The sequence below is a fragment of the Neolamprologus multifasciatus genome, chromosome 16 (genome assembly GCF_963576455.1).
Source record: "Neolamprologus multifasciatus chromosome 16, fNeoMul1.2, whole genome shotgun sequence".
NCBI classification, from domain to species: domain Eukaryota; kingdom Metazoa; phylum Chordata; class Actinopteri; order Cichliformes; family Cichlidae; genus Neolamprologus; species Neolamprologus multifasciatus.
In genome coordinates, this window is record NC_140454.1 from 15,718,247 (window position 1) to 15,745,447 (window position 27,201).

The following is a 27,201-nucleotide window of genomic DNA, read 5'->3' on the forward strand; positions in this document are numbered from 1 at the left end:
CTGCAGTGTGCTTAATTTTTCATAGGACACAAAGAGTGCAGTGACAATGTTTTTTTTTTTATACAAAACTGTACTGTTGTGACAGACTCTAGAAATTTAATAATACTGTTGCAATTCCATTAGCTGATTATTTGACCATGTACAGTCATGCAGTACTAATTTAAACACAGTTAAATGTTTTAATTTAATCCGTACCTTTCTTCCCAGAAATACCATTTGCCCCTATGTATCCAACTGGACCTTGATCTCCTTTAATTCCTTTGCTTCCTGGGAATCCAGGAAAGCCATTTATTCCTGTTACACCATGCTCTCCTGGGGGAGCGTCCACACCAGAAAAACCTCTGTTTCCAGTGAAACCTGGAAAATACGTCAATACGGGTTAATAAATACAGATAAATTGAAGACAAAGCATCCCAGTATACTGGTGTGAAATAACAATGGTTTCCTTTCACAAAACTGAATCTTTTTTTTACCTTGGTATCCTTTAGGCCCAGCAAAGCCAGAGTCCCCAAGGGGTCCCCTTCTGTCTGGGGTCCCATTTAATCCTGGGGGGCCACGAAATCCTTGTGGGCCAGGTTGTCCTTGATCACCTGAATGGATGAAACATGGGATTGTGTCAGCTTTAAGAAAGTTGAATTGTATTACAAATGGGTCTTATTAATGCATGACGGTAGAGACTGACCATGAGGTCCCTGGAAGCCTTTCGAACCCAGTGCACCTGGAGGTCCTGGCTGCTTATTAGGGTCACCGCTGTCTCCCTTCTGTCCTTTAATTCCCGTCTCCCCAGCAGGTCCAGTGATGTTTGGACCTAATGGAAAAAGCCAGGAAATGTGGGGTTACTAAAGTCTTTGCAACACAGAAAAAGCAAGACATATCTTTCATTCTGTTTAGGCTGGATTTAATTGTTGCTTTAATGTCTATGAATACACAACCAATGAAAGACAAAGACACATTTTGATATTATGTTTAGAGTCTAACCCCCCAGCTTGTGATGCTATTTTTTGCTATTTTGGATGTTCTTTATCCACTATCCTTTGTGTATCTGAAGTAGTGGTTGACCTTTATTTTGAAATATTAGTGGTATATTCCAGTAGAGGTATTATATTCTATATGTTTTAGCATTGCACACAGGGAAAAAAATGTCCATGAATTCTTGGAAAATAGTACCTGGTGTTCCAGTGAAACCCTTCTGCCCTTTCAATCCATCTAATCCATCAAGACCTTTTGGGCCAGGAAGACCTGTACACATTTTCATAGTACAGAATAATATTGGAGATAACAGGTATGTAGTTTGAAGAGAAAGAACAGGACAGTTATCTGACCTTTGACACCCTGGAAGCCAGGAATGCCTGGTTGGCCCTCTTGCCCAGGAGAGCCTGAAAGGCCCTTTTGACCTTGATTACCAGAAGTTCCCTTCTGCCCATCCGATCCTATGAAATATATACATGTAAATGCAGTGTCATGCATATATAATATCTAGCATTCAAAACTGTACAATTAGGTGGTCAGTGTGAGTGTGTGTTCTACCTGGAAATCCTGGTAATCCCAGAATGCCTGCCTCTCCCTTCATGCCTTTAATACCTTCAAAGCCAGGTATACCTCTGTCCCCAGTCGTTCCAGTTAGTCCTGTCTGGCCTTTAAGAGGGATATTAAATCATTTAATTTCAGACCATCACTTGTTAACAATTGCTAATCAAAACAAGAAAAGAAGAAATTTGATGAGCTACAGTTTGTACCTGGGTCTCCTAGAAATCCATCCTCTCCTCTCAATCCAGGAACTCCAGGAAGGTCTATACGAGGGCCTTTCTCACCTGTGAAATTTATTACAATTTAACACCACATACAAATTTCCCTCATGATCACTATAATCAGTGTTTAAATCTCAGAATGTCTGAAATTAAAGTTCCTGGTTGTACCTCTGTCTCCCTTCCTTCCTGTTTCACCCGATGAGCCATAGGCACCAGGACTCCCTTTAATTCCCTAAAAAAGTTATATGTGGACAATTAAAAACATATGCACACACAGGAATGATGTCTGCGAGAAAAGAAATGTGCTGAACATGCAGGTAAAAAATGAATTTTTACAGACGAAGCTGAAAATATAAATTTAGGATTTAAAGAAGTTCTCAAACCATCCAGGAAGGGAAGATAGAGAAAGAAATGGTAAAGATCAGAGGGTCAAGATACATAACTAGACTTTATCCTGGATCAGTTTATCCTGAATCACTTTACATCTGTTTTTTATATTGCACTCCAAAAGTATCCTTGGGCCTCACTGTCTCTAAATCACACTCAATTATATAAAACTTTTAAACAATATTTTTCTTTCAAGAAGTACTACTTCTATAGGAACTTTAGCTTTTAGCTGCTAACTGCTCCACTATATCCACCTACTAGAATCTAGCTGCACCTGTCTGCTGTTTAGCACTGATGTGGTGGGAGTGGGGGGGGTGTTCTTTGGCTACATAGAGCTAAAACACATAGGGACTGGCTTCAGCACTATTGACGGTAGGTGCATTGTCTGCTAGCAAATGCTGCTAGCACAAGCCGTGGTGAAAACAGTGCATGATGAGCTGAACGGGCCTTTTACAGCACCTGTACACTAGTGCAAGGGGATACTTTTTTTTAGAGCCAGGGATGCTAGTATTAAGTCTGCATTTTCAAACTTTTTTTCACAACTTAGCTGAGCGCAGGAAATATAAGCGAGTACAAGTATGTACTCGCTTATACTCGCTGTACAAGAACACTAGCATGTTCATGTACAGCACTAGCAAAGTGTAAGGTGCACTGCATAGATTGAAAGTTGGACATTCCAATAAGTCAGTTACTTCAGCTGACTTGCTTTAGAGCCTTCCTCAAGTGAGTATTGGAAGACTTCCACATCTTGTCGCTGACTTCTTCACTCAGACCTGGATGTTGCCCCTTGATAACTGAATTTCATTTTATTAATAGTTTCACCTTTACACCGGGCATTCCACCGAAACCAGTAATTCCTCGGTTTCCAGTTATCCCTGGCATTCCTTTGATTCCTGGTAGCCCCTGTGGACCTGGATCTCCTTGATATCCTTTCTCCTTGCTGGGTCCCCGGGGAAACCATGGGTTCCCTCCTCCCCTGGCACACCGGGAAAACCCTTAGAGCCTTTGGAAAAGAGTAAGATGTGACAAAGTTAGGGGTGAGAGAGCAGAGGAACTGAGACAAAAGGAGGAAATAAATTTTGATTTGAGCTTCACACCTCTTGCCCCAATGAAACCTTGATTTCCTACAGGTCCACCCTCTCCCTTGAGTCCTTTCATTTCAACAAGCATCTGTGGAGGAACTTTTGGTTTCTCCCCAGGAGGTCCTGTCAGACCACGATCACCTAGCAGACAGTTGTGGTCAGTTGTTGAGTTTTTGTCCAGTTTCAAAACAGCTCAAGGAATCTACAGGTGCCAGTCTCACCTTTTTCTCCACCTTGGCCTTTTATTCCTTTTAGGCCTACTTCACCATGCAGTCCCGACTCTCCTTTCAGTCCACTGTGGCCCTTCAATCCGAGATCACCACTACGCCCCTCAAAACCTGACATGCCATGTGACCCTTTGTATCCTTAAAATGGAGGAACCACAGAACATTTTGACAAATGGTGGGCATGTTCACATAATTTATTTTGTGTTTCTTTATGGTCTTAAGCATTTGATTAATTAAGAAACAAACCCTTCATTCCTGGAACGCCAAGGCGTCCATTTAAACCGGGAAATCCTGGATCACCAGGTGGACCACTCTCTCCGATGACGCCATCATTTCCAAATTCCCCTGGGATACCTTTTAAGCCAATAGGTCCTGGAGGACCTGGGTCTCCTTCATTTCCCCTCTCTCCAGTTAAACCTGGACAACAAGACATAAGAGGGATGTCAGACACAAATGTGAAGATTTGTGGAAATGTACACCTGTGTGTATATTCTTCTAACCTGGGTGTCCAACTGCACCATGTAGCCCTCGGGGACCTGTCCTCCCAGGATCACCAGGATAGCCAAAATTGCCATCTGGTCCAGGCTTTCCTTCCTCCCCCAGCAACCCTGGAAGGCCAACCTTTCCCTTTAAGCCAGTCATACCTGGCATGCCACCCATTCCTGGACAAGTAGATGGATATAAACCATGAATCATACCAATCAAATTAGAGATTTGAAAAAATGAAAAAGAGAAACTGCTTACCTGGATAACCTGGTTCTCCTTGTTCTCCCGAATGGCCTTTAAACCCTCGAAGTCCAGGCAGTCCTGGGTCTCCGGGTGATCCAGGCATTGCATCTAAGATTTCTCCATGAACACCCTTTTCACCCTGTGTTCCATGCCGACCAGACATACCGGATGAGCCGGGGACTCCTACGGAGCCTTTACTGCCTGGGGTTCCCAAGTCTCCACGAGGGCCTGTAAAACCTGTTTAAAGAACCAACAAAAGAAAATATAGACTAAAGATAATATTTCAACCAACGATTAGAACAGTTCTATCTACAGGACTATTGCACAGTTGGGGCCAGATTTACTAAACGGGGAAAATTAGCATGATGCTACAGTACAATCTCAAAAAAAAAAAACTGCTGATGGGAGTGCAAAGGTCTGCAGATGATCTCCTAAAAATGCACAAATTAAGAAAGTCATAGCAAGTTCATCAACAGCGACCAACACAATGAACAAAAAGCAGCTCAAATTAGTGGGTCAAAAACCTGATGAGAGAAAAGGTTCAAAGAAACTAAAAGACTGATACTATGCCTCATAAGGGAGTACCAACAGTAGCCTTTTAACACCAAAAGAGGGTTTTGTGCAAGTGTACTGTTACTAAAACTGGTCCTTGGGATTTTCTTATCAGTCTTCACCTGGTGGTCCAGGGGGGCCACCAATGCCTTGATCTCCTAATTCTCCTTTCGTTCCCCTTACTCCATAGAAACCCTGTGGTCCTTTTTGGCCAGGAAGACCTGTTGGATCGAGCGTAAAAGAAGGTATCAAAATATAGTTCCCCTGCAAGGAACAAAGCATAGCATCGGGGTCTTGATATTTTACCTTTAACTCCTGATAATCCAGTAGGCCCCGGAAGTCCAGGTGATCCAGGAGGTCCTATAAACGTATCGCAAGGGCCTGAGAAGAAAATAACAAACACGATATTCAGGACAAGATTTTAAATGTGCGTCAAAGTGTTTAGAAAGAACTACTTTGGTGAAGGTGAACGTTTACTGCTGCCCAGCGTGAACGGTTTTGAGAAAGTGACATTATCTTTATCCTTACATTAGCTGGTGTCTGGACACACTGAAATATTTCAAACATTTCATAATTCATCATGCATCCCAAACAAATAACCTAGAAGCAAAGCGCAACAGAGTAGTCACAATCGAAGCAATAAGGTGAAAACGTTGTTATGCCAGCTACCTGTTACATCCACCTGTCCTTCTCCTCCTGTCAGACTACAGCCGCCTTTCAGTTGCAAATGAGGGAGAATGAAAGAGAGAGGCATTCGAAATAAGAGTTATTCAGAAGCACAAGCATTATCTCAAACAAGCTCAGCTGCAGCTGGTTTGAGAGATGGAGCTCCTGCAACAAAGAGATAGCAGGAGGCAAAGGAAGAAAAGTCAATAAAATAGAAAACAATCTACATGCATCGTCCTCTTTTAAACACCGGCCATTAATCGTCATTCCCATTTGACTTCCTTGCATTAAGTGACAAAAGAGAATATTTAAAAAAAGACAAAATAAAATGTAATATTTAGTAGAGTGAAAATGAGTAAAATGCCTGTAAGGAGACAAAGCCTTAGAGGAGATATATGCAACACCACAAATAAGCCAGAATAGAAGTAGGTAAGGAGGCAGCTCATTACCTGGACTGCCTGGTGTTCCTGGACTTCCATCATAGCCAGTGAGACCGTCGTCACCAGGTAAGCCACGCACACCTTTGACACCCTCAAGATTTAGACCTGGTTCTCCGCTCAACCCTACTGCGCCCGGTCGACCAGAAATACCTGGGAAACCTTTGTCCCCATGTTCTCCCCTGGGTCCTTCTCCCTATTTATATGGACCATCACAATCACTGCATTTTAAGATTGTTGGTACTCAAGCGAGGCAAGTAAAGGGAACAAATGAGCAACAAATAGTTTAGGATAAGATGCAAATCACAGAGTAGGAGACTTTTTTAAAGGTAAAGACAATGTGAAATAGTGATGGACTCACTGGAGGACCTCGGTTGCCAGGCAAACCAGCCTGACCGCTTCTGCCTGGAGCCCCAGGTGCTCCTGGCTCACCATCTTTTCCTAAATCTCCTGGGTCACCGTGATGTCCTGTTGGGAATACAAAGACATTGCCAGGCATGCAAACAATCACAAACACAAATAAACATGGTATTTCTTTTCTTGCTCACTTGTAACTCTACTGTTGATCTGAAATAAGACAAAAATAAGATAAGAGGCACCTTTCTCTTTGGCGATAGTTGTGTCCCCCTTACGACCTTTTGGGCCTGGCAAACCATCGAGCCCAGGAAATCCCTATAGCACAAGAGAACAAAGTGGAGGGGAATAAGGAAATGTTTGGGGGTTTTTTTGTCTGTACAAGTAGAGTTTGTCTTATTTTCTACAGGTTTTTCTTTATTTTGCCTTACTGCGAACCCCTCGTCTCCTTGGAGACCTGGATCTCCTGGATCACCTTCCTGACCAAACTCTCCAGTCATCCCCGGATCGCCAGGATCACCGGGATGGCCGAGTAAACCAGGTATAGCATTTACAACGTTGCACTGACATTCTCCATGATCACCTAAACGTACACAGGAGGAAATTGTTCTGATTAAATGACTGCTTTTTTATTTATTTATAATATTAACAGTTTAGAAAACTACTACTTCACCTTTTGGTCCTTTGGAGCCTGCGGTCCCAGGCCTTCCTCTGTCACCTGGGGCTCCCTTGTGGTACTCTCCCCCTAAAGGCAAATAAAAGTATAATACATAAAGATGTAAACAGATATTTTACAAACCAGAGACAACAATAAAAGTAACCTGATCACTCACATGTCCCTTTTGGTCCAGGAGGGCCCACTCCCCCGCTGCGCCCCTTGACTCCTTGGTCCTGCACTGAGAGCAGGGCGTCCTGGTTCACCTTGTTGGCTCTTGTCTCCTTTATCTCCACCAAAACCTTCTGGCCCGAACAAAGGAAGACTGATGGAAACAAAACAACGTTTTCAAGAATTATTTTCTGCGGCTATAACAACAGTCCAGGAGTTTTGACATCGCACACTGCCCTCCTATCACAGTGGTACAAATATAGTGTTAAATTGCTTAAAGTCAAGGGGTGTCAGGCTCCAGACCTCAAGGGCCGGCGTTCTGCAGGTTTAGATCTCACCCTGGTCAACAAACCTGAATAAATGATTAGTTCATTACCAGCCTCTGGAGAACTTCAAGACACGCTGAGGAGGTAATTTAGCCATTTAAATCAGCTGTGTTGCATTAAGGATACATCTAAAACCTGCAGGACACCGGCCCTCGAGGTCTGGAGTCTGACACCCCTGGCTTAAATCATTCCAATTTCTATTAACTTTGGAAAGTCAAACAAGGAACTCTCAACCTATAACATCAAATAGGGTTACCTAGTAGTTTCATATGTAAAACAAACAAACAAACAAACAAAAAAGAACAGCTATTTTCCAAGTTTTAGTTTTAAGTATCAGGACATGATAAAAATCAGGGCTTTCCAGATTGATTTATTGATTTATATAAAACCAAAGTTGAACAACAACATAGCATGTATTACAGAAAGCAAAAGCTGCTGTGTAAAGAAATAAGTACAACCTTACTGCCTCCATAGGAATTACAAAGGTAAGTAGTAGGCAGGAGCCAGCAAATTAACCCGAATGTCAGAATACAATGTTCAAAGAATCAAACAAACCCAAGAGCTCAGCTTCCACAGACCTCAGTTAGCATGTTAGCCGTTAAAGTTCATGACAGTAGAATAAGAAAAAGACTGCAGGTTTGTTTGGGAGAGTTGCCAGGACAATGCTTTTCTCTTTAAAAAGAGCATGGCCGCATGACTTTGGTTACCTTATCATTGGTGGCTTAGTTCTTCACACACTGCTTCTGCATTTTGCCTCAGTGAAAGAGACCTGGACTGCATGGCTATTTATATCTCTTGTCCTTCATCCGAAGTACTGAGACGATATCACTCATTTTGATTGATGCTACTTTTCAGAAGTGAGCACAGGGCAGACAGACAGTTTTCTGTCTGGGCAGACAGAAGGGCAGACAGTTTTCTGAAGTATGTAGTAGTAAACGCTGTCATCAAAAGGCAAGTGGAGGTTCCCATTCCCATCTTTTTCTGCTTAGGCTACACCCAAGGGGAAAATGTGAGTCACCACAAAGTCACAAGTTAGCCAGATTTTGACAGACAGTTCCTCCACAGTGAAACGCAACTCCAACAAGGCCTGGAACTAATAACTACTACTGTAACTGGGTGAAGGTGGTAGAGGTGGAGTTTTTAGCCATTCTATTTCTCCATATGACGTGAAAAGGGAAACTACTTATGAGTCTTACAAACAACGTGTGACTCAAAAAGGCAAATGCTGATCTTTTACCACATCGGTAGAAAACCTGGTGGTGCTTACTAGGAAGAGAACAGCAGCTGAAATGACAGTTTTATTTTTACAGTTGTTGGGATAGAAGAAGGGAGTACACAGAAGATTATTACAAAGGCCCATAAGACCACACATTAGCTTCCTAAGTTTGTGTTTATTGATGTTAGTTATATCAAACTCCAGGCAACCGGCCAGGGTTTTTAACGTTTCCCACACTTTCCCGTCAAAACATAATAACAGAATCTTGCCCCACATAGTTTTTTGGGATCCGTTCACATGATCCTTTTAAGGCCTGAGCCATGAAATAATTGCCAGAAAATGCAGGCATTTTTTTTTTTGCAATTTATTCCTTAAAATTTATTGTGCTCTTTCTTTCGGTTTTTCAGGGAGAAACAAAAATCACACTGATAATGTAAAAGCCTCAAAAGCTCATATATCAAAATATGATACACTTGGCTTTAAAGGGCTGTTCACGTGTTAGCAGTCGAGTCACAAATAACCAGTATGAATGTGCAGCAGTCAGCTGCTCTTGCTGAAATGTTGTTTAAGTCAAAGGTTTCGTGTCCTTCGAAAAGCTTCTGTTTAACATACCTTGTTGTTCTTCAGAGGCAGGAAGTCCTGGCAGACCAGGAACACACCTTGGTCTCCAATCGAACCCCTCTCTCCAGGTAACCTTTCTCGCCAGGAGGACCGGCTTTATACGTCAAAGAAAACACAAGAAGCATTTTTTACCATTTTACCATTTTTCAGCTTCCAGGCATGGTTTGCTAAGAAATCATTCAGACAATGGTAAACCGAACTCTGTAACAGACTATTCGTATAGAATTAGTCTTTGTTGCGTTAACTTAATAAATAAATACTGATTTCAGTGTCACTTTATTAATGTTGGACCATCTTTGTTTCCATGTCAGTATAACACGATTTCTAATGTACCCTCAACTAGATGCCATGAAACAAATGCTGTGTTGACATCTCTCCTGGACAAGAGCCTTGACTGAACTCTGAGCTCATGTAGACTACAATACCTTTTTAGAGTCACTTGACCTTTAACCTTAGTAAACTTGCCTCATTCCATTGAGTGCCTTGTCAGCACAGTTTCAGATTTATCTAATCAAATTGGATTTTTTCTGGTTTCCACTGACTCATTATTTGACTGTTTCTCTTGTGTTAGTTACTTACCCGCTGAGTCCCAAAAAGGTCCTTGTGAAATCGCCTCTCCTGGGTCACCAATAACACCCTGAAACACAATACAGCCTAAGTCTTTCTGTACTTCTCTGTACTTCAACTAATAAGATATTTGACTGTCTGTGTGTGACTGTCACGTGCACATTGTGCTGTTTTTAATCACAATATCATAACTAAGCCATTCATTCTAAATAACTGTCTACACCTTCTGTTGACCAGTCCATTCTCACTGTCAGTCATTTAGAAAAGAAATGAAACAGCATCAGGTGCTCACCTTAGGACCATCTCTGCCTCTTGGTCCTCTTTCACCGTAATCACCCTAAAGAGAGATGTGATTGTCAGATTAATAAACTGTGTTTTATATTATTTTAAGAATACAACCATAACGTGACATCTCTTTTTACCTTTCGTCCAGGTCTTCCATTTGCACCAGGTAGACCCTAGAACAGAAACCAAAGCAGCAGATGACATAAGAACAGGACAAAGGAAAGTGGTTTGATAGCATGTTTAGAAGTATGCTGAGCTAACCCGTGGTCCAGGCATTCCTTTTATTCCACGCTCTCCTTTGTTGTCTGCCTGAAATCACACAAAATAAATCCAGTTAATTAGAAATAATAATAATGATGACATTGCACTTGTGTGGATGTGTTATATCTGTGTTTGTGATCTAAATGTGTATGATGAGTCATTAGTGGTAACATACCAGCGCCCCCCTTTCTCCTTTTACACCTTTGTCTCCAGGAAGACCCTAAAACAAAGTATTTTTATGATATATGTTAGTGCTTGTGACACTCCCTTTCATTTTATCTTCAAAGGTTTATGAGCAAAAATGAGGACCTGAAATTCAGTTGCATTGAACAGGACTTGCTCATGTGTATCGTTTCCTGGAGGCCCTGGGGGTCCAATTTCTCCCTGTGGTGAGAGCATACATACACAGAACTGTTAGCAGCAAAATATATGAAAAATATAAAAATATATTATACTTAATCCTTTTCTCGCCGTTTCCCCTTTCTTAAGAATGGCTTCTTTACAGCCAGCCTGTTTCTTAAAGATATGAATTTTGTTCACCTCCTGCAGGCATCCTATTTTGTCCTCCACTAGTCCAGTTTCTTAAAATTTTTAAGGACATCCTGCTGAGATATGACATGTAATATTTCTTTGGTAATAACATTGCTGATGCAAAATAAACCCAAAACTGTTATGCCTGGCAAACTGTTTTATCTTTGGCATTTTTCTTCATAAATTCATTCAAAGAAAAAGGAACAAACGATGTGATTTTGTGGCAGGGTGCTAGTAACAAAGTGCCTAAACATACCATTACAGTTGGTTCTCTGCTAAATTTTCTGTTATGTGTAAACACAACAGTGTCATGGCTCCTGTGTCACTGACACAGTGTTTTGAGATTTTTGTTCTTTGTTCTGGCTTAAGAGATTTGCTGCTGCGTTTTCAGTGTTCTTGTAGTTATGTTTTTGGTTTTGTGCTGGAGCACTACGTCTTTGATGGTGATTGAGTCCTCGAGTTTCTGTAAATTTCTATTTCCAGTTAGTGTTCTGGCTTTTGTTTTTTGTTACTTTTTTTTTTTAGCCGGCCTGTGTTTCCTGAGTCTTGTCTTGTCTAGTCTGTCTCTTTGTTTGTCACTTCATGTTTTATTTTGCTAGTCTTCGTCTCATGTGCTTTACGTTCAGTTTTGTTCCCCTCGTCTTATTAGTAGATTCTATTAGTGTTCCCTGGTGTCGCTTTTGTGCCTTATTGCCTTGTGTATATTTAAGTGTTCAGCCTTCCTCTGTTCTTGGTTATGTTGTTGTCAAACCTTCCCATAAAGCTGTGTTTCCTGTGTGTTCTGTGTCCCATTACAGACGTATAGGTTAATTCAGTGTTTCCCAACCACTGTGTGAAGATGATCCAACTTCACCTGATTGGTACTATAAGCGAGTGTTGTGTAGTGACAGGCAGAACAATTACATTATCTTCCACTTGAGGGCAGTACAGCTGCTTGTTACAGTTAGGTGGGTAGCCAACAGAAAAGACTGTTTTCTACAGTCATTGGTTGGCAACTGCCAGTAAAACAGAAGAAGACGACTAAGAAATACAAAAGTACATAGCCATGCTGCGAGTGAGACAACGTCACAGGTAATGGTGATGGATAATTATTTGAAGATGAAGTGAGTCTAACCCGGCTCAACTAAACAGGCCCAGGGTTCACACCAAGTAAGTAAAATGAGAGTAAATTTTCATTATATTTCAATAAATATACTTTTTGTGACATTTTTGTTTGCTTGTGTGCCGTGTGATTTTTCCAATGTGAAATATGTGTCGTGGCTCCAAAAGGATGGGAAACACTGGGTTAGTTTACGCTCCAGAGTTTGCCGAGTGTCATAGTGTAATGTTTTGAAGAGATTTCTGCGTTAAAGCCACTTTCTAAGTTTAAGCCTTGTCTCGAGAGTCCTGCATTTGGGTCCACCTTTACCTGCATCACACCTGCACTTGACACTGGTTCATTGCTAAAATTAGGTGTCTTTTTTATGCCTAATTGACTAAAAAACAGAAACACATTCACCTGAAAATGGTCAGGTACAAAAGGATAACGCAGCCAATGTCCACCCCCCCCCCCCCCCCCAAAAAAAAAACAACAAAAAACAAAAAAAAAAACTATGAAGGAATTTCAGAAAGCCTGGTGAACTCTTGTTCAAGACTATTTTAATAATGAAAAACAAAACAATCTCTAGCTTCTTGGAACCAAAATATAAAGACATCAGTGGTGCCACCAGACTGTTACACAGTCCTACTTAGAAGATAGATTTGCTACAAAATACCTTTATTAAAAAAAAAAACAAAACCAAAACTTTTCTCTTTGATTTTCATTGTTTTACGATGTAACACTGGATAGTTTCCCTATAAAAGCTTTTAAAAATCTATCACTTCCTCACACTCTTAGAGCAGAATTGCTTCTGTAGCTGTGCTGCTAACACTTCACCAACATCTGTCCCTAGTTTGAAAATGAATCTGTATTTGTGTAGCTGCCAGACAAATATTCAGGAATTAAAAGAAAAAATACTTTTAATACCCAATGAAATATAAAAGAGATGCAAATATGTTTTTCACACATTTACAGTTATTGAAGTAGCAACACACACACACACACACACACACACACACACACATAAATGATCACTCACTAGATCTCCTCTGACTCCCTTAATGACTCTGGTCATCGTACCCTGTCAGAAAGAAAACATAATTTGAATGTTTATTTGAAACACATTACATTCACTCACTGGTCACTTCATTATGTGCACTTTATCCAGCGCTCATTAATTAAAATATCTAATCCGCCAATCACATGGCAGCATGTATTCAAGAATGAAGACATGACAATCTGCTCAGATATAAATGTGTGATGCTATCATATCAGTATGGAGCAAAATCTCTGAGGGATGTTTCCAGCGCCTTGTTGAATTTATGCAATGAAAAATTGTGACAATTCTGAAGGCAAAAAGCCTAATGACGTGCCTACATAAGTGTTTATTTAATATTGCTGCCTTACCTTTGGTCCAGGGGGACCTGGAGGACCTGGGGGACCCTGGGAGAAGACAGAAGGATATTCGTTTCAATCACGTTACATAATAACAGGTCTGAAACTATAAAATAACAACTAAACTAATGAATTGAAACATGCAAACACTGACCTTTGGTCCTTGCACACCTCTGTAACCTCTTGACCCTGGATCTCCTGGAAACCCCTGAATAAAAAAAAAGGATCAAATCGCAGATCCTTGGGGGACACTGCAACCACATAAAAGTAATTTTCTAGGTTTGTTAAAGGATCTTACAAATGCTCCATCAAATCCTGGTGTGCCGGGATCACCCTGAGGAGGGACGGTTAAAGATGCATAAAGTTAGTAAGTTTTAGATTATATGGATTAAGACTTGTCACGCCATGAATATAATGTGTTACACTCGGATGTTCTCCTTAAGAAAAGGCAGGTTTGGTGTGGAGTCTTCTTTCTCACCCTGAATCGCCGCATATACACACTGATCTCCAGATTGTCTCCCTTCTCTCCTTTCCTGCCTGGTTGTCCCTGAGAGTTAAAAACAAAATATACAGTAACTTACGGGACATCAGTCTCTTTGTATTAATAACTATCTAAGCAGACTTGGCATTACGCACAGGAAAACCTTGGGAGCCTTGAGAGCCGGGAAATCCTGGTGCCCCTGAATCTCCATGAGTCCCGTTACAGCCATCTGCACCTGGTTTCCCTCTGGACCCAGCTTGTCCTGGGTGTCCCTGCAGAGAGAGCGACACAAGCAGAATCAACACTGTTTTCCTTCTCTCACCCCAACCAGTCGCAGCAGATGGCCGCCCCTCCCTGAGCCTGGTTCTGCTGGAGGTTTCTTCCTGTTAAAAGGGAGTTTTTCTTTCCCACTGTCGCCAAAGTGCTTGCTCATAGGGGGTCATATGATTGTTGGATTTTTCTCCACATGTATTATTGTAGGGTCTACCTTACAATATGCAATAAGTGCATTGAGGCAACTGTTGGTCTAATTTGTATATATATATATATATATATGTATATGTATACATTATTTTGAATTGAATTGAACTGAACACTCTCCCACAACGTTCATCCCGACAGCACGGTGGACTTACAGGAATACCGTTGTTGCCAGAGAAACCAGGTACGCCAGTCATTCCCTGTGGAGCAACAAGAATTGCACATTAAACAAAATAGCTGTCATTGTCATGTGTTTAATAGTTTACAGAGATGAGAGATGAGCACTTACCACGCTTCCTTTAGGACCTATGTTTCCATCACGACCACGGTCGCCTTTCTGCCCCTTTGGGCCTTGGATGCCTTCCTCTCCTGTTCGCCCAGGTGGCCCCTGTGGGCCCTGCGGACCAAGAGGCCCAGGACGGCCCTGAAATTGGAAAGATAGGAAAAACAGAGTTGATAAATTTTAAGTCAAGGATGCAACACATCAAATAAACTTAATATATGAAAAAAAAAACTTTTAAGAATAAATTGTCAGTTATCTTCTTTTGTTTCAGTCATGACTGTTAAAGCTAACACTGGTCATATCTCTGTTAGCAAAAAGGGTGAGAGCAAAGAAATCGCTTACTTACCTGGTATTAATTTCATAAAGAAACAAAATAATGAGAATAAGACAAGTGTTATCAAGAGATACAAAAAAAACCAAAGGAACCAAAGCATCACAACAATAATAATTCCCAGTTTTTCCATTCTCCACATTATTTTTTATTTTTCAAACTTCCAGTTGGAATTTTGGTTTAGATCACCAGGGGGAGACATACACTTCCCTATCTTTTCCCTTACCCTTCTCCTTCTCTTTACACCCACCCAGTGGCTAAACTTTATACTGCAAATACCCACTAACATGCCTCTTCACTCATGTTAGCTCTTTTTAACTTTAAATGAACAGACTAAACCACACTCACAGAAATATCTGCCTGGAAACAGTTCAAACACGATAAACATCAGCCCCGAGCTGGAAATGTGGCACGTGCAGGACCAGAGAGCTTCTAAGAGCTGTGCACAGTGTTATTTTAGGACAGCGATAGGGCAGCGAGGAGATTAAGTTAATGTAAATAAAGCCAGACTCTGTTGTCAAATGTCTCAGTAATGAAAAGAGAAAGGGCAGTTGAAATGGCTGTTCAGCCATATTCAGAGCGTTTGAGGCTGCAGACATCCCCCTAATCTGCAAGCTAAATATAACAATTTGATTATGATACCCAGAGTGACAAAAGGGAAAAGGCAAGCATGTAGATAGAAAGTAAGAAAATAAGAGCCTCCCAGAGGCAGAAGCATCTGCAGCTGAGAGTCTGCTACATTATTATTATTATTATTTTAATTCCTATCTCATGAAAGTGACCTCAGAATAACTGTTCACGTAGGTGTGTTAAGGCACCCTTAAAAAAATGGAAAACACAGCACTTAATCTCATCACAGTGCATCATTACAGTTAGTCACACACTCGAGGGAGCTGCTCGATGGACCCGCAGAGTCAACAATTATTGGTGGGAAGAAAACTGAATAATATGAGAGGAGTACTTTAAGAAGGGGTCATAAAACATGTGAGCATGGGGATACTATGGGAACTTGCTGTTTTTGTATGATCCTGGAGTTCTTGGTCAGTAAGTAACGCACATATTAAACAAATATGTAAGACTGCGTTCTTCCATTTGCGCAACATCTCTAAAATTAGAAATATCCTGTCTCAGAGTGACGCTGAAAAACTAGTTCATGCATGTATTGCTTCCAGGCTGGACTACTGCAATTCATTATTATCAGGATGTCCAAAAAACTCACTGAAAGCCTTCAGTTAATCCAAAATGCTGCAGCAAGAGTACTGACAGGGACTAGAAAGAGAGAGCATATTTCTCCTGTTTTGGCTTCCCTTCATTGGCTTCCTGTTAAATCCAGAATTGAATTCAAAATCCTGCTCCTCACATACAAGGTCTTAAATAATCAGGCCCCATCTTATCTTAATGACCTTGTAGTACCATATCACCCTATTAGAGCACTTCGCTCTTGCTCTGCAGGCCTACTTGTTGTTCCTAGAGTATTTAAAAGTAGAATGGGAGGGAGAGCCTTCAGTTTTCAGGCCCCTCTTCTGTGGAACCAGCTTCCAGTTTGGATTCGGGAGACAGACACTATCTCTACTTTTAAGATTAGGCTTAAAACTTTCCTTTTTGCTAAAGCATATAGTTAGGGCTGGACCAGGTGACCTGAATCCTCCCTTAGTTATGCTGCAATAGATGTAGGCTGCCGGGGGATTCCCATGATGCATTGAGTTTTTCCTTTCCAGTCACCTTTCTCACTCACTATGTATTAACAGACCTCTCTGTATTGAATCGTATCTGTTATTAATCTCTGTCTCTCTTCCACAGCATGTCTTTATCCTGTCTTCCTTCTCTCACCCCAACCGGTCGCAGCAGATGGCCGCCCCTCCCTGAGCCTGGTTTCTGCCAGGAGGTTTCTTCCTGTTAAAAGGGAGTTTTTCCTTCCCACTGTCGCCAAAGTGCTTGCTCATAGGGGGTCATATGATTGTTGGGCTTTTCTCTGTATCTATGAAGCGCCTTGAGGCGACATTTGTTGTGATTTGGCGCTATATAAATAAAATTGAATTGAATTGAATTAAGTGGTGCTCTCAAAGGTTTGGAGGCCAAACAGTATCCCTGTGAGAACCAACAAACACAGTGACGTTGTTTGTCTGCTGACAGAAGTCCTTCGAGCGGTGTTACACGCAGCTAGAACCAGCGAGCCGAAAGGAATTAATAAAAACGCAGGGAGCCTAAATAGTGTCGCACAAAAATTCAAACAAGCTCAAATCAGATGCAGACAGTGTGAGAAAAAGCCTCGGCCGAACTCGTGTAATTGCAACTGTGAACTTGCATGCAGCATGTGCATCCTGTGTATGTGTGCGTGCGCGCGCTTTGCCTGTGGGCGGATTTATTTAAGCAACAAGGTGTGTGCTTTGTCTGTGCACACTGTTGACCCAGCAGATGTTGCCTATAGAGCACAGCATCGACGGCAGTCCTGTCAAAACAATTCACACGCAGCCTGAACCAGGGCCAGCGTGATAAACACTGCTCTGAATTTTACATTTACTTTTCTTTTTTACTTCCATTAACTCTGCACATACACACAGATAATAAGCATAGACCTCATGAAATGCAGATTAACTAATTTTCTGAAGACAAATGGTTCTGGCAAACCAATAGCTGTCTCAAATGTATGTGTGTGTGTGTGTGCACGAGAGGTCCTTGTCTAGAAAACTTGTATAAACTTGCTTTGCTCTGCTTTGTATCTTTCACCATGGGCTAACAAGAGAACCGATAAAGGATTTTTAGAGATCGAAGAAGAAGAGTGGTACAGTGAAAAGGATGCCACCATAATGCTTCTTACTTTACCTTTGAAAAACTGGATCAGGTGTACATTTGCCTTTAGATGTGGTTGCGTGGTTGTCAGAGCTTGTCAGTTTTAGGGATGTTAAAAACTCGTGTATGTCCCCAAGCAAACAAACCACACCTGTTCCACATCACATACAGTAGCCAGTTCATTTGGACGGTAGAACTACGCCATTTCCTTTCTCCTTAATTCTCAAATGCACTAAAAAGTCTCCCTTCAGTCCTCCCCACTTGTTAAGGAGAGGTCCTCCACACTGTACCATTTCCTTCACACATCCATACTCCCCATTCTTATCTACTCTCACTACTTCCACCCTTCACTCCCTCGCCTCCTCTCCAAAGCTCTCGAGTGTTCTCCCTTTGCATGTCTTCTTCCCCTGCTTTGTCAGTCTGCCTGCCCTTCCTGTCTCCACCGGGGGAAGAATGACCAAGAAATCAGCCACTGATAGAGACCATGTATACATGTACAGGCAATGCCGGTCAGCTTAGTTGTCAACTCCTCTCCCTTTGAAGGCTGGTCGTAACTTCAGCAGAATATGAAGCTCAGGAGACCTGTCTCTGAAATAATGGCCGTCTGCGCTGCTTTAGTTTGCTTTCTATCACAGACATACGTCATACATCTGGACTCTGATCTCGTGAGCTCCACAACGCAACATGGATCACAGCTGACAAGTATTTCTTCATCTTCTGATTATATTACTCTACACCTAAAAAAATAAATAAATACTGCAATGAACTCCCCAGAAACTCTGTTGTAGTGTGAATTAAACATACACGAAAGATCAAAAGATTAAGTTAATTAGTCAATATCACAAGAGTTATTTCTACTCAAGTATTACCAATAATAGCAGCAACTATGAGAGTTCACTCTAAATGTAGTTTTTTTCTACTGTGGCTCAGGTTCAGTTATTAAATGATCAAATGAGGTCACAACAACAGATAACAGTGAACACTGGAGGTTGTTAGAAGAACTATTAACTAAAACCATTTTGACTTTGTCTACAAAATTTAAGTCTTTCAGTCATATTATTAGGCTCCTTGTCTTTTATTATATCCTCTTGTTTTTTAAATAATACACAAACAAACGGCAGATTAATTGTTAAACTAACTGCATTAAATGCAATTTTATTCATTTTTATGAACTGAGCTGAATTCTTCACATTAAGCTCTGTGCCTTTCTTTGTGTTATCTGAGTTTTGCCCATTTTGCTTGATGATACAGCATCGACTCTAAATACAGCTTACTACACTGTATGTGGTGATTTTTGAAAATTCATGGAGCAGGCGTACTAGGTGGCTGAATACCCTCATTATTCTAATTAGAGGTAATACAGCAGATCTAAACCACCAGAGCAAGAGCCTTGGTTTAGATGTACGTGTAATTTGTAGCAGTTAGTGTAAATTATCGTCGTCAAAAGAAACGATTTCATAGGGTCAAATAAACAAGAGAAACTGAAACATGGGAAAACAGGTGAAAAGGAGTTGAAAGGAAATACAGACGGGCTCAGACAACAAAATACAAAGTAAAACAGTAACACAAAGAGTGATAACGAGAGCGCGCAAAGAAACTGTAGTTGTCAAAAATTCAAAAAGGAAAACTGTGATAAGCAATAAAACCCTGATGCCTTCAGTCACTTAAGTCACTTCTCACATCGTTTAAGGGGCATAATCTCATTTGCACTTGCTTGACTGGAAACAAACACACACGTGCACAAAGCAGGTCATTAAAACATGTCACATCAGAATCTATTTGGAGAACGTTTGTGCTCAATCAACAGCAGAGACTTACTAGAGGTTACAAGCAAACCTCAAAAATATGCAATGCACCTGATCATGAGGCGCTGCTGACCTGCGGAGGTGCGGGTGTGGATCAGCTCGTCTTGGTGAAGTCTTACAGTCAGAAACAATTAAAAGCAGCTGTTCACATAATTTTTTACACAAAAACTCATTTTCCCATTCGCTTTGTGAACTGCTTGAGCCCCTTTGGGTGGTTTTCAAGAAAATTTAACAATGCCCCTGCACCTCGCTCTCAGTTTTATTGCATTGTTTTCATTGGAAATGCTTCTTCAGCTGCAGCTGATATTCATTAAAACCTGTTCACATTAAAATTGTGGAATAGAAAATTAAATATAAATGAAATGAACACCATCTAAATTGATGAAACTACGGGTGAAAGCTACACTCAACTGCTCTCTTATTATTTTATGCCGAGTGGCCTTCCTTATCCAGCCCCAAAAGTGATTTGTGTCTTTTCCCAGGATCAAAAAAAGGATCGCCACTTAAAGAGCAACTACCTGATCTTTGGTAATTTAGCATATTTCATTGCTGCAGTTATTTAGTGTACTATGCACTTCATGATGTCATCTCTCCTCTGGCCATGCCCACCCACATTCATCAGCGCTACAGACTTCAGCCAGAGATGTCAGTGACACCTGGAAAGTTTAAATATTCATCAGTCACGTTCTCCGGCTTCATTCCCACTGCCAAACATCTAGCCTGTATGACAGTTCACATGTGTTTTTGGATTTCCCATTGCCATATTACCATATTAGCATCCACATCTGCTCCACTGCTTTATCTGTGTAAGCTTCAGCGAGCAACTTTATGATGTATCACTCGTATCAAGAAATCTCTGAGAAAATCCCTCCTCTTCACATGCTGTATAAAATGCCGTAACCCCTTCTGCCTGCACGGGTGTGTTTACATTTCTCATTCCTAAATCACAGATCTATTAAAAGGTCCCCCGTCTGACACCATAAATTTCATCTGGGTCCAGACTGTCCCCTGGGGTGGACAGTTTTGGAACGACCCATTAAGAACAGGATGGGAACGCACGGCCCGATATGCAAACCTCTGACATCCGAGAGGAATAAAACAAATCAATAAACAACTGGCCGGAAGCTTGCTCTGTTATTTCATCTGTTTGTCCGTCCGCAAAAACTGGGAACTACGAGGGAGATTCCCTAATTTTACATATGAAAAGAACAACTAATTAAAGATGAATTTTTAAGACAAAAATCATCAGCAAAGTCATGACCAATGACACGAACAGCAGTTACAGTTCGGTTCTTAAGTTTCTGGACAGTTCACAGTTTCTGTACATCACCACACTGGATTTTAGATCAAACAGTCAGGATGTGACTCAGACTGCAAAAGTAATGCAGTGATTTTATGCATGTTCCCTTTCTTCATAGCCTCAAAATTTATTAAACAAATTCATAATGTTTTTAATATTTGGATGAAAATCATTCGCTGTCAACGACCGCCTCAAGTCTATAAACCAATGACATCACCAAATACTGTGTTTCCTCCCATGAGATCCTCTGTCTGGCCTCTTTTTGCATTAATTTTGTATCTAATAACTGAGAAGCACGCTCTATTTGGGTTAAGATCTGTTGATTGCAATCAATCAAAGGCTTTAACATTTCTTTGCCTTGAGAAGCTCTTGGGCTGCTTTTGCAGTTTACTTTGGCTCTCTATTCACTTGCACTGTGAACTGCAGTCTTATCAGTTTTGCAGTATTTGCTTGAACCTGAGCAGAGAGTATATCCCTGCTAATTCTATTATTAATATTAATAAACACCACTGACACGGTTCCACTGGCAGCCATAACACTGCACATGCCCATGCCATAACACTGCCTCCACTATGTTTGAAAGATGATGTGGTATGCTTCAGATCACAAGCTGTTTCTTTCCTTCTCCATAATTTTCTTTTAAAATCACTCTGGTACAACCCATGCGTCCTTTTTTCAGAGTTTTTCTGGCAAAATCTAATCGGGCCTTCTGGTTCATGAGTGTAAGCAGTGCGTAATTGGTGAACTTTCAACCCTCTGAAAATGGAGGACTGTGTGTGTGGCCCGGTTTCCTAAACAATGAATACAAAAGTTTTATAAAACCTCCATGAATAATGATTATAAACCTAGTGTGGTGGTGCACGGATGCAAAACTATGCCATTATCCCAAAACCTATGGAGCTAACTCTACGGCATCTTAGAGGAAAACAATAAACATGACATTAACAATGAACATAACGCCACTAAAAAATTTCAAATGTACCAATTTTACTTAAAAGCTTCCTGTTTCATTCTTAGTTTCCTGTCATGCTGAAGGTACAAAATGCTGCAGATATTTAACAATAATCAACGGCTGCTGGGTTTAATGAAAACCCTTCTATCTGCAGCTTACATGTGCACATATATTAGCAATTTTCCAAATGAACTGTTCCCACACTTGCTTCCACGTCTGTTTTTCATCTACACTGGGTATCCATCGAGTTTTGCCGTTACACCATCACCAACAATGTTAATGTCTCATGTCTAACAGTTGGCTTGCCCTCCTGATGGTTGTATATAATGTATCTTCTCAGAAATAACACCGTAATCCAAACAGAAACTGTTGTGGACGATGCTATGCAGCACCATCTTTTCCTTCTGACGTCGACGATGGGAGCTGACAACCGTGTCCTGCTTCTGAAAAATCTACGGGTCCTACAGAGTGGACTTTTATTACATTCACACAACACTCATTTATATAAACTCTCCCTGGTGAGAGCAGGTATCTACGCAAGCTGCCTCGAGCAGGAGTGCCAGAATAATAAAAGTCTGCAGCGCTAGAGAAATAACAGTTGGTTCTGAGGAAAGGGGATGGATTAAAGCCCGGGTTCGACGGAAGCAAACAAATTTGTATGTCAATCAAAGATATCTAAAGCCAAGTTTTTGCAGCTGTTCCTGAAAACATCAACGTGGCTCACTGTTACCACCAAGATTTGTAGTCTAATGTAGTCTAAACTTTAACAGAAACTGGCTATAGAAAAGTCAAATGGCTACATATTTCATACTCATAGGAATATAGAATAGATAACTACTGGTGCTAATGCTCCATTATTAACTTTTCCTTTAAAGCATTTATGATATCACACAGCTCTCTGCAACGAATGACAGAGGATCTAAAACAGTCCAAACCCTCCTTATTTTCTCACCGCTAATCGCTCCATGAGAGGAAGTGAGTGTTAGATTGCTAGTTTTAGAAAGATCCACAATTCTCAGATGCGGCCCTCTTAACTCAAGTGTCCGACAAGTGTAAGAACAAGTGGTTTACTCCACCCAATTCACTTTGTTTTAAGCACTCTGAAGGAAATGAGCAGCTGCTCACCCCTTCTGAACTTATCAGCTATAATAAAGGAATAAAAGAAGAATGGAGGGAAGGAATTAAGGGTATAGTACAACAGCTAAGAAGAAAAGAAGGAAGGAAAAGTGGTGTGAAAAAGGGAGGTAGGAGGAGAAAGGTTAAAGAGTGATTTAAGAGCAGAAGAAGAATGGAAAGATGGTGAAGTTTAATGTTAGGGAGTAAATCATTTAGAGCATGTAAACACTGAAGTCTGCCCTCTTTCTCTGACTCCCACAACTGGACTCAGATACTTCAGTTGATTCAGTCCCTCTTCTGTTACCCTCCTCGCTTGTTTTTCTTGGACACGTTTTTCCTGGACTCATTTCCTCAGGAGTCGCATCCCTTATGCATGATACCCCGGAGGGAAGCGGGGCCCAGTCTGTGGACAGGGATGAGGGGCTCTGCTTTGAGGACAGAAAGGGACCCGAACTGGATACCCTGAGGAGGAGTCAGGCAGAGTAAATAAACATCTGTAGATGATGTTTAGATATCTATTAACGTGTGTTTGGATCTCCTGGCTGCAGTCAGGGAGGTCAGCTTTTTGTAGGCCCTGCTGGAAGAAAACGTCCTGCATCTAAAAAGCCCTTATGGCCACTTTAGATGAGAGCGGTTTTAAAATGATGCATTAGGAGTTAAGAAAGGGTTCACGTGGCGCAGTGACATGTGAAAAAAACAAAACAAAACAAAAGTCTAATGAGGTCTTTTACATGAGAACGTTACAAGCTTTGCTGCAATGGAGACAAGCCTCCAGCCAAAATTCAGAGGACATCTAAACTTGAACCCTCATGTTCTCAGCTGGTCTCCGTGACTCATCCTCTTAAAATGTCTCTTACGCTAAGACAAAGAAATGAAACAGAGGGATGAATACAGATGACGTTCGGAACATCGGCCATTTGTTGTCATTTGTCTTGTTTCTCATGGCTCCTCTTTGTTCAGGACAGAAGACCAGTTTACATATGAATTAATGTGTTTAGACTCTGAGCTAATTTCTGCATGCACATGGGTCCCTCTTTTGCTCCGCACGTGTATGCAAATGTGCCAGAGATCTGACAGCATCCAGTCCATACAGGGTATTGCTAATGACCACTGGTTAGACTGTGTGAGTGTGAGAGAGAGCTTGCATGTGTGCTAAAGGGTGTATGGTGAAGATCAAGACTTGAGGGAGGAGGGGGGGGATCTCAGGCTGAGAACAGAACAGCCCGGACCTTGCGCTATCCCAGGGGTTCTCAGGGGCCCGACACCTGCGCCATTGCCTCATATATAAGGAATGAAACGTCTCCAGTCTGTGGTCCAAGCTTCGTGTGTGTGAGCCGGACACAGCTGCAGTCTGTGTGTTTGTGTGAAAATGCATGCGTAAAAGAGCAATATTGGGTCTGCAGTCTTAAACGAGGTGTTGCCCTCACCTCAGAGATCAACCACCTGTGTGTGTGCGTATCGTGTGTCTGCCTCACTCTGACCGCATGTCTGCCACTAATGAGGTCCATCACGGGTGTGACACCCCTATAATCCCACTGTTACATTTAGCACTATGATTATAATGCCATTACAGCTTCCACACAGTGGACTTCCCAAGGTGCACCATGTGTTTATAAAACTTTAGAAAGGAAAAGTCAATTTCCTCAGAAACGCTGCTGTCTGATAACGTCTAACCCCAGGGCACAAAGTTATGTACAGAATATTTAATTATATTTGCAGTCTGAGAGGCCACACGAGGGATAATAGAAGCAAGAAAGTTATTTTACCCCAAAGTTGACATGACTGATAAATAAAAATCATAATAAAACATGTTACTGAGAAATCAGGTAGGGTACAAACAGCAGTCATAACTTCTAATCCTAACCAGCGCAGGAATAATTGGATGAACATATTTGTTGCTTGGACAAAATGGGCATTTTCATGATGTCATATTGGGCTCTAACAACATTATCTAGGGGGAACGCTAACATCTATCAAAACTCATAGTTATAAAGACATTTAATGGAAAACTGACAATGTCTGCTACACTACTCTGGTATACTGGAAATGTTTTCTGGTAGGTCTAAAGAGGAAACTCTATCGAATGGCCATACTATATACTCACCAATCACTTTGTTATGTACACTTGTTCAACTGCTCATTAACTCAAGTATTACATTAGCCAATCACATAGCAGTAACTCAATGCATTTAGGCTTGTAGACATGGTTAAGACTACCTGCTAAAGTTCAAAGCGGCAGAAGGTTGATTTAAGTGACTCTGAATATGGCTTGGTTGTCAGTGTCAGAGAGGCTCACACCAACAACGGCTGGTCAGAGTAGTTCTGAAACTGCTGGTCTACTGGGAATTTTCCACACAACCATCTCTAGGGTTTACAGAGACTGGCCCCAAAACGATAAAATATCCAGTGAGCAGAAGTTCTCTGGGAACAAATGCCTTGTTGATGCCTGAGGTCAGAGGAAAACTGCCAGATGTGTTTAAACTAATAGGAAAGAAACAGTAACTAAAATAACCACTTGTTACAGCCAAGTTATGCAGAAGAGCATTTCTAAGGTCACAACTTTGAAACAGGTGGGCAACAGCAGCAGAAGACCACACTGTGCCACTCCTGTCAGCTAAGATTGGGAAATTAAATTGAGGCTACAGCACAGGTTCACTAAAATACATGCATATATGGATAATAGAAGATTAGAAGATTTGAGAAACGATGGCTGACCTGATGAGACCCTGGTGCTGCTGCAACATTCAGATGGTAGGATCCAAATTTGGTGTAAACAAAATGAAACCAAGGAAACATCCTGTTTTGTATCAGTGGTTCAGGCTGCTGGAGGTGTAACGATGTGGGGGATATTTACATGGCACACTGTGGGCCCCTAAGTACCACCTGAGAATCATTTAAACATCACAGCATACCCAGGTATTATCATCACAGTGTACCTGTCTTCTGATCCTGCTTCCAGCAGAATAATGCACCATGCCACAAAATTCAAAACATCTGAAACTAGTTTTGATGCGTGGCAGTGAGTTCACTGTACTCAAATAGCCAACACAGTCGCCAGGTCTCAGTCCAGTAGAGCACCTTTGGGATGCGATGGAAAGAGAGATTCACATCGGGAGTGCATGTTATGATGGGCTCATCCAAGCCAGTGAGTTCAAAGTGAAAGATCCCAGGTTTGATCCCCAAAGACAAAATCCCTGAGGGTCAGGAAGGGTACTTGGGAAAGAAATCAAATACGCTAGCTTAGCAGTCTGGTTTGTGGACAGATGCTTTCACGCTGCGTGGTTCCAGTTTTACCTTTTTTATGGGACCACGAAAACAAACTTTTTGAGCACATCAGCTCTTCATCAGACTGGAGGACAGATGCTCGCAACTTCTTCTGTCTGAAACAATATGTTTGCAGCTTTAATGATTTTTGCCTACAGTAAGAAACATAAACGTTTGCTCACATTTAGAAGTCTCCCGCCCCCATTTGAGTGTGTTTTTTCATGATATTTGGAAACATGTGAGTCCACTCCAAGCCAGTAAAATTGACTGTGTTCATTGGATTGTGCGTCCACCTGCTTTAGATCTCAGAGAACAGAAGGTGGGCAGGAGGAGGTTGGAACTGGCACGACTATTATCCCATTAGCTGAATAACACCACTCTTAACTTTTGTTTGGTTTTGTTTGGCTAACCAAATCCTAAAAATAATTGTTGTAACCTCTGTGTATTGTGTGTATGTTTTAGCTTAATGGATATAGCATTTTTCCTAAATGTTATGAGTGCTGATGAATAGTTAAATACTAACAAAAAAAGACGCAGAAATAGAAGGTTCCAGATCTGCTAAATTAGATTTATAGTCAAACTCCCAGCTGTGATCTTGGCCCTAGCTGACGTGGCGGTCAGCCAGTCAAATAACTATCAGGGATACCCATGTAATCCTCAGGGTCTCATTCTGCACCCGCAAAATTTTTTCCAATTGGCTGAGCCCAGAGTCCAATTTGAACTGAAGAATGGAAGATTTTTTTTCTTTCTTCATTTTCCCACGTGGGAATCTAGCACCCGCTGCCATTTCAGCTGCATTTGGTGGATAGGGCAAAGATCCATGCATGTGTGTGTGGTTTACTCACTTAATCGTTTATTACATAGGTTTACGGTAAATTATAGCAATTTGAGAGCCTGAGTATGTGTAAAGGATGGGAATGTACCTTGACCTTAGGTTATAAGGGGGGGTGGGGGGGGGGAGTACTCATATATTACACAACATTTACACAACCACAGTGCACATGTTGAAACACCGCTATGTGGGGCCAAATTTCTCACATCTCTAGTCTGCGCTGAAAAACATGTATTTGTCTTAGAAAATGTTGTAGGAATAAATATGAAACTACTTGGA

General features: G+C 41.3%; 1 protein-coding gene across 1 annotated transcript in view; it reads right to left on the reverse strand.

The window, feature by feature from the left end:
• col4a2 (collagen, type IV, alpha 2) overlaps positions 1 to 27,201 on the reverse strand; it is a 63,683-nt gene that overhangs the window by 5,228 nt on the left and 31,254 nt on the right. The window contains 42 exon segments of the mRNA XM_085135138.1: positions 196 to 357; positions 474 to 590; positions 683 to 808; positions 1,168 to 1,239; positions 1,323 to 1,430; positions 1,528 to 1,635; positions 1,737 to 1,811; positions 1,917 to 1,980; positions 2,958 to 3,073; positions 3,076 to 3,138; positions 3,233 to 3,358; positions 3,439 to 3,582; positions 3,691 to 3,861; positions 3,945 to 4,106; positions 4,189 to 4,410; positions 4,848 to 4,946; positions 5,032 to 5,106; positions 5,395 to 5,439; positions 5,841 to 6,024; positions 6,190 to 6,296; positions 6,428 to 6,500; positions 6,614 to 6,765; positions 6,856 to 6,927; positions 7,016 to 7,068; positions 7,070 to 7,162; positions 9,159 to 9,205; positions 9,208 to 9,242; positions 9,245 to 9,265; positions 9,751 to 9,808; positions 10,031 to 10,075; positions 10,161 to 10,196; positions 10,285 to 10,332; positions 10,460 to 10,504; positions 10,594 to 10,668; positions 12,933 to 12,974; positions 13,301 to 13,336; positions 13,443 to 13,496; positions 13,587 to 13,622; positions 13,767 to 13,835; positions 13,925 to 14,041; positions 14,405 to 14,449; positions 14,539 to 14,673. Of these exon segments, the coding sequence (XP_084991264.1) occupies positions 196 to 357; positions 474 to 590; positions 683 to 808; positions 1,168 to 1,239; positions 1,323 to 1,430; positions 1,528 to 1,635; positions 1,737 to 1,811; positions 1,917 to 1,980; positions 2,958 to 3,073; positions 3,076 to 3,138; positions 3,233 to 3,358; positions 3,439 to 3,582; positions 3,691 to 3,861; positions 3,945 to 4,106; positions 4,189 to 4,410; positions 4,848 to 4,946; positions 5,032 to 5,106; positions 5,395 to 5,439; positions 5,841 to 6,024; positions 6,190 to 6,296; positions 6,428 to 6,500; positions 6,614 to 6,765; positions 6,856 to 6,927; positions 7,016 to 7,068; positions 7,070 to 7,162; positions 9,159 to 9,205; positions 9,208 to 9,242; positions 9,245 to 9,265; positions 9,751 to 9,808; positions 10,031 to 10,075; positions 10,161 to 10,196; positions 10,285 to 10,332; positions 10,460 to 10,504; positions 10,594 to 10,668; positions 12,933 to 12,974; positions 13,301 to 13,336; positions 13,443 to 13,496; positions 13,587 to 13,622; positions 13,767 to 13,835; positions 13,925 to 14,041; positions 14,405 to 14,449; positions 14,539 to 14,673 (3,733 nt within the window).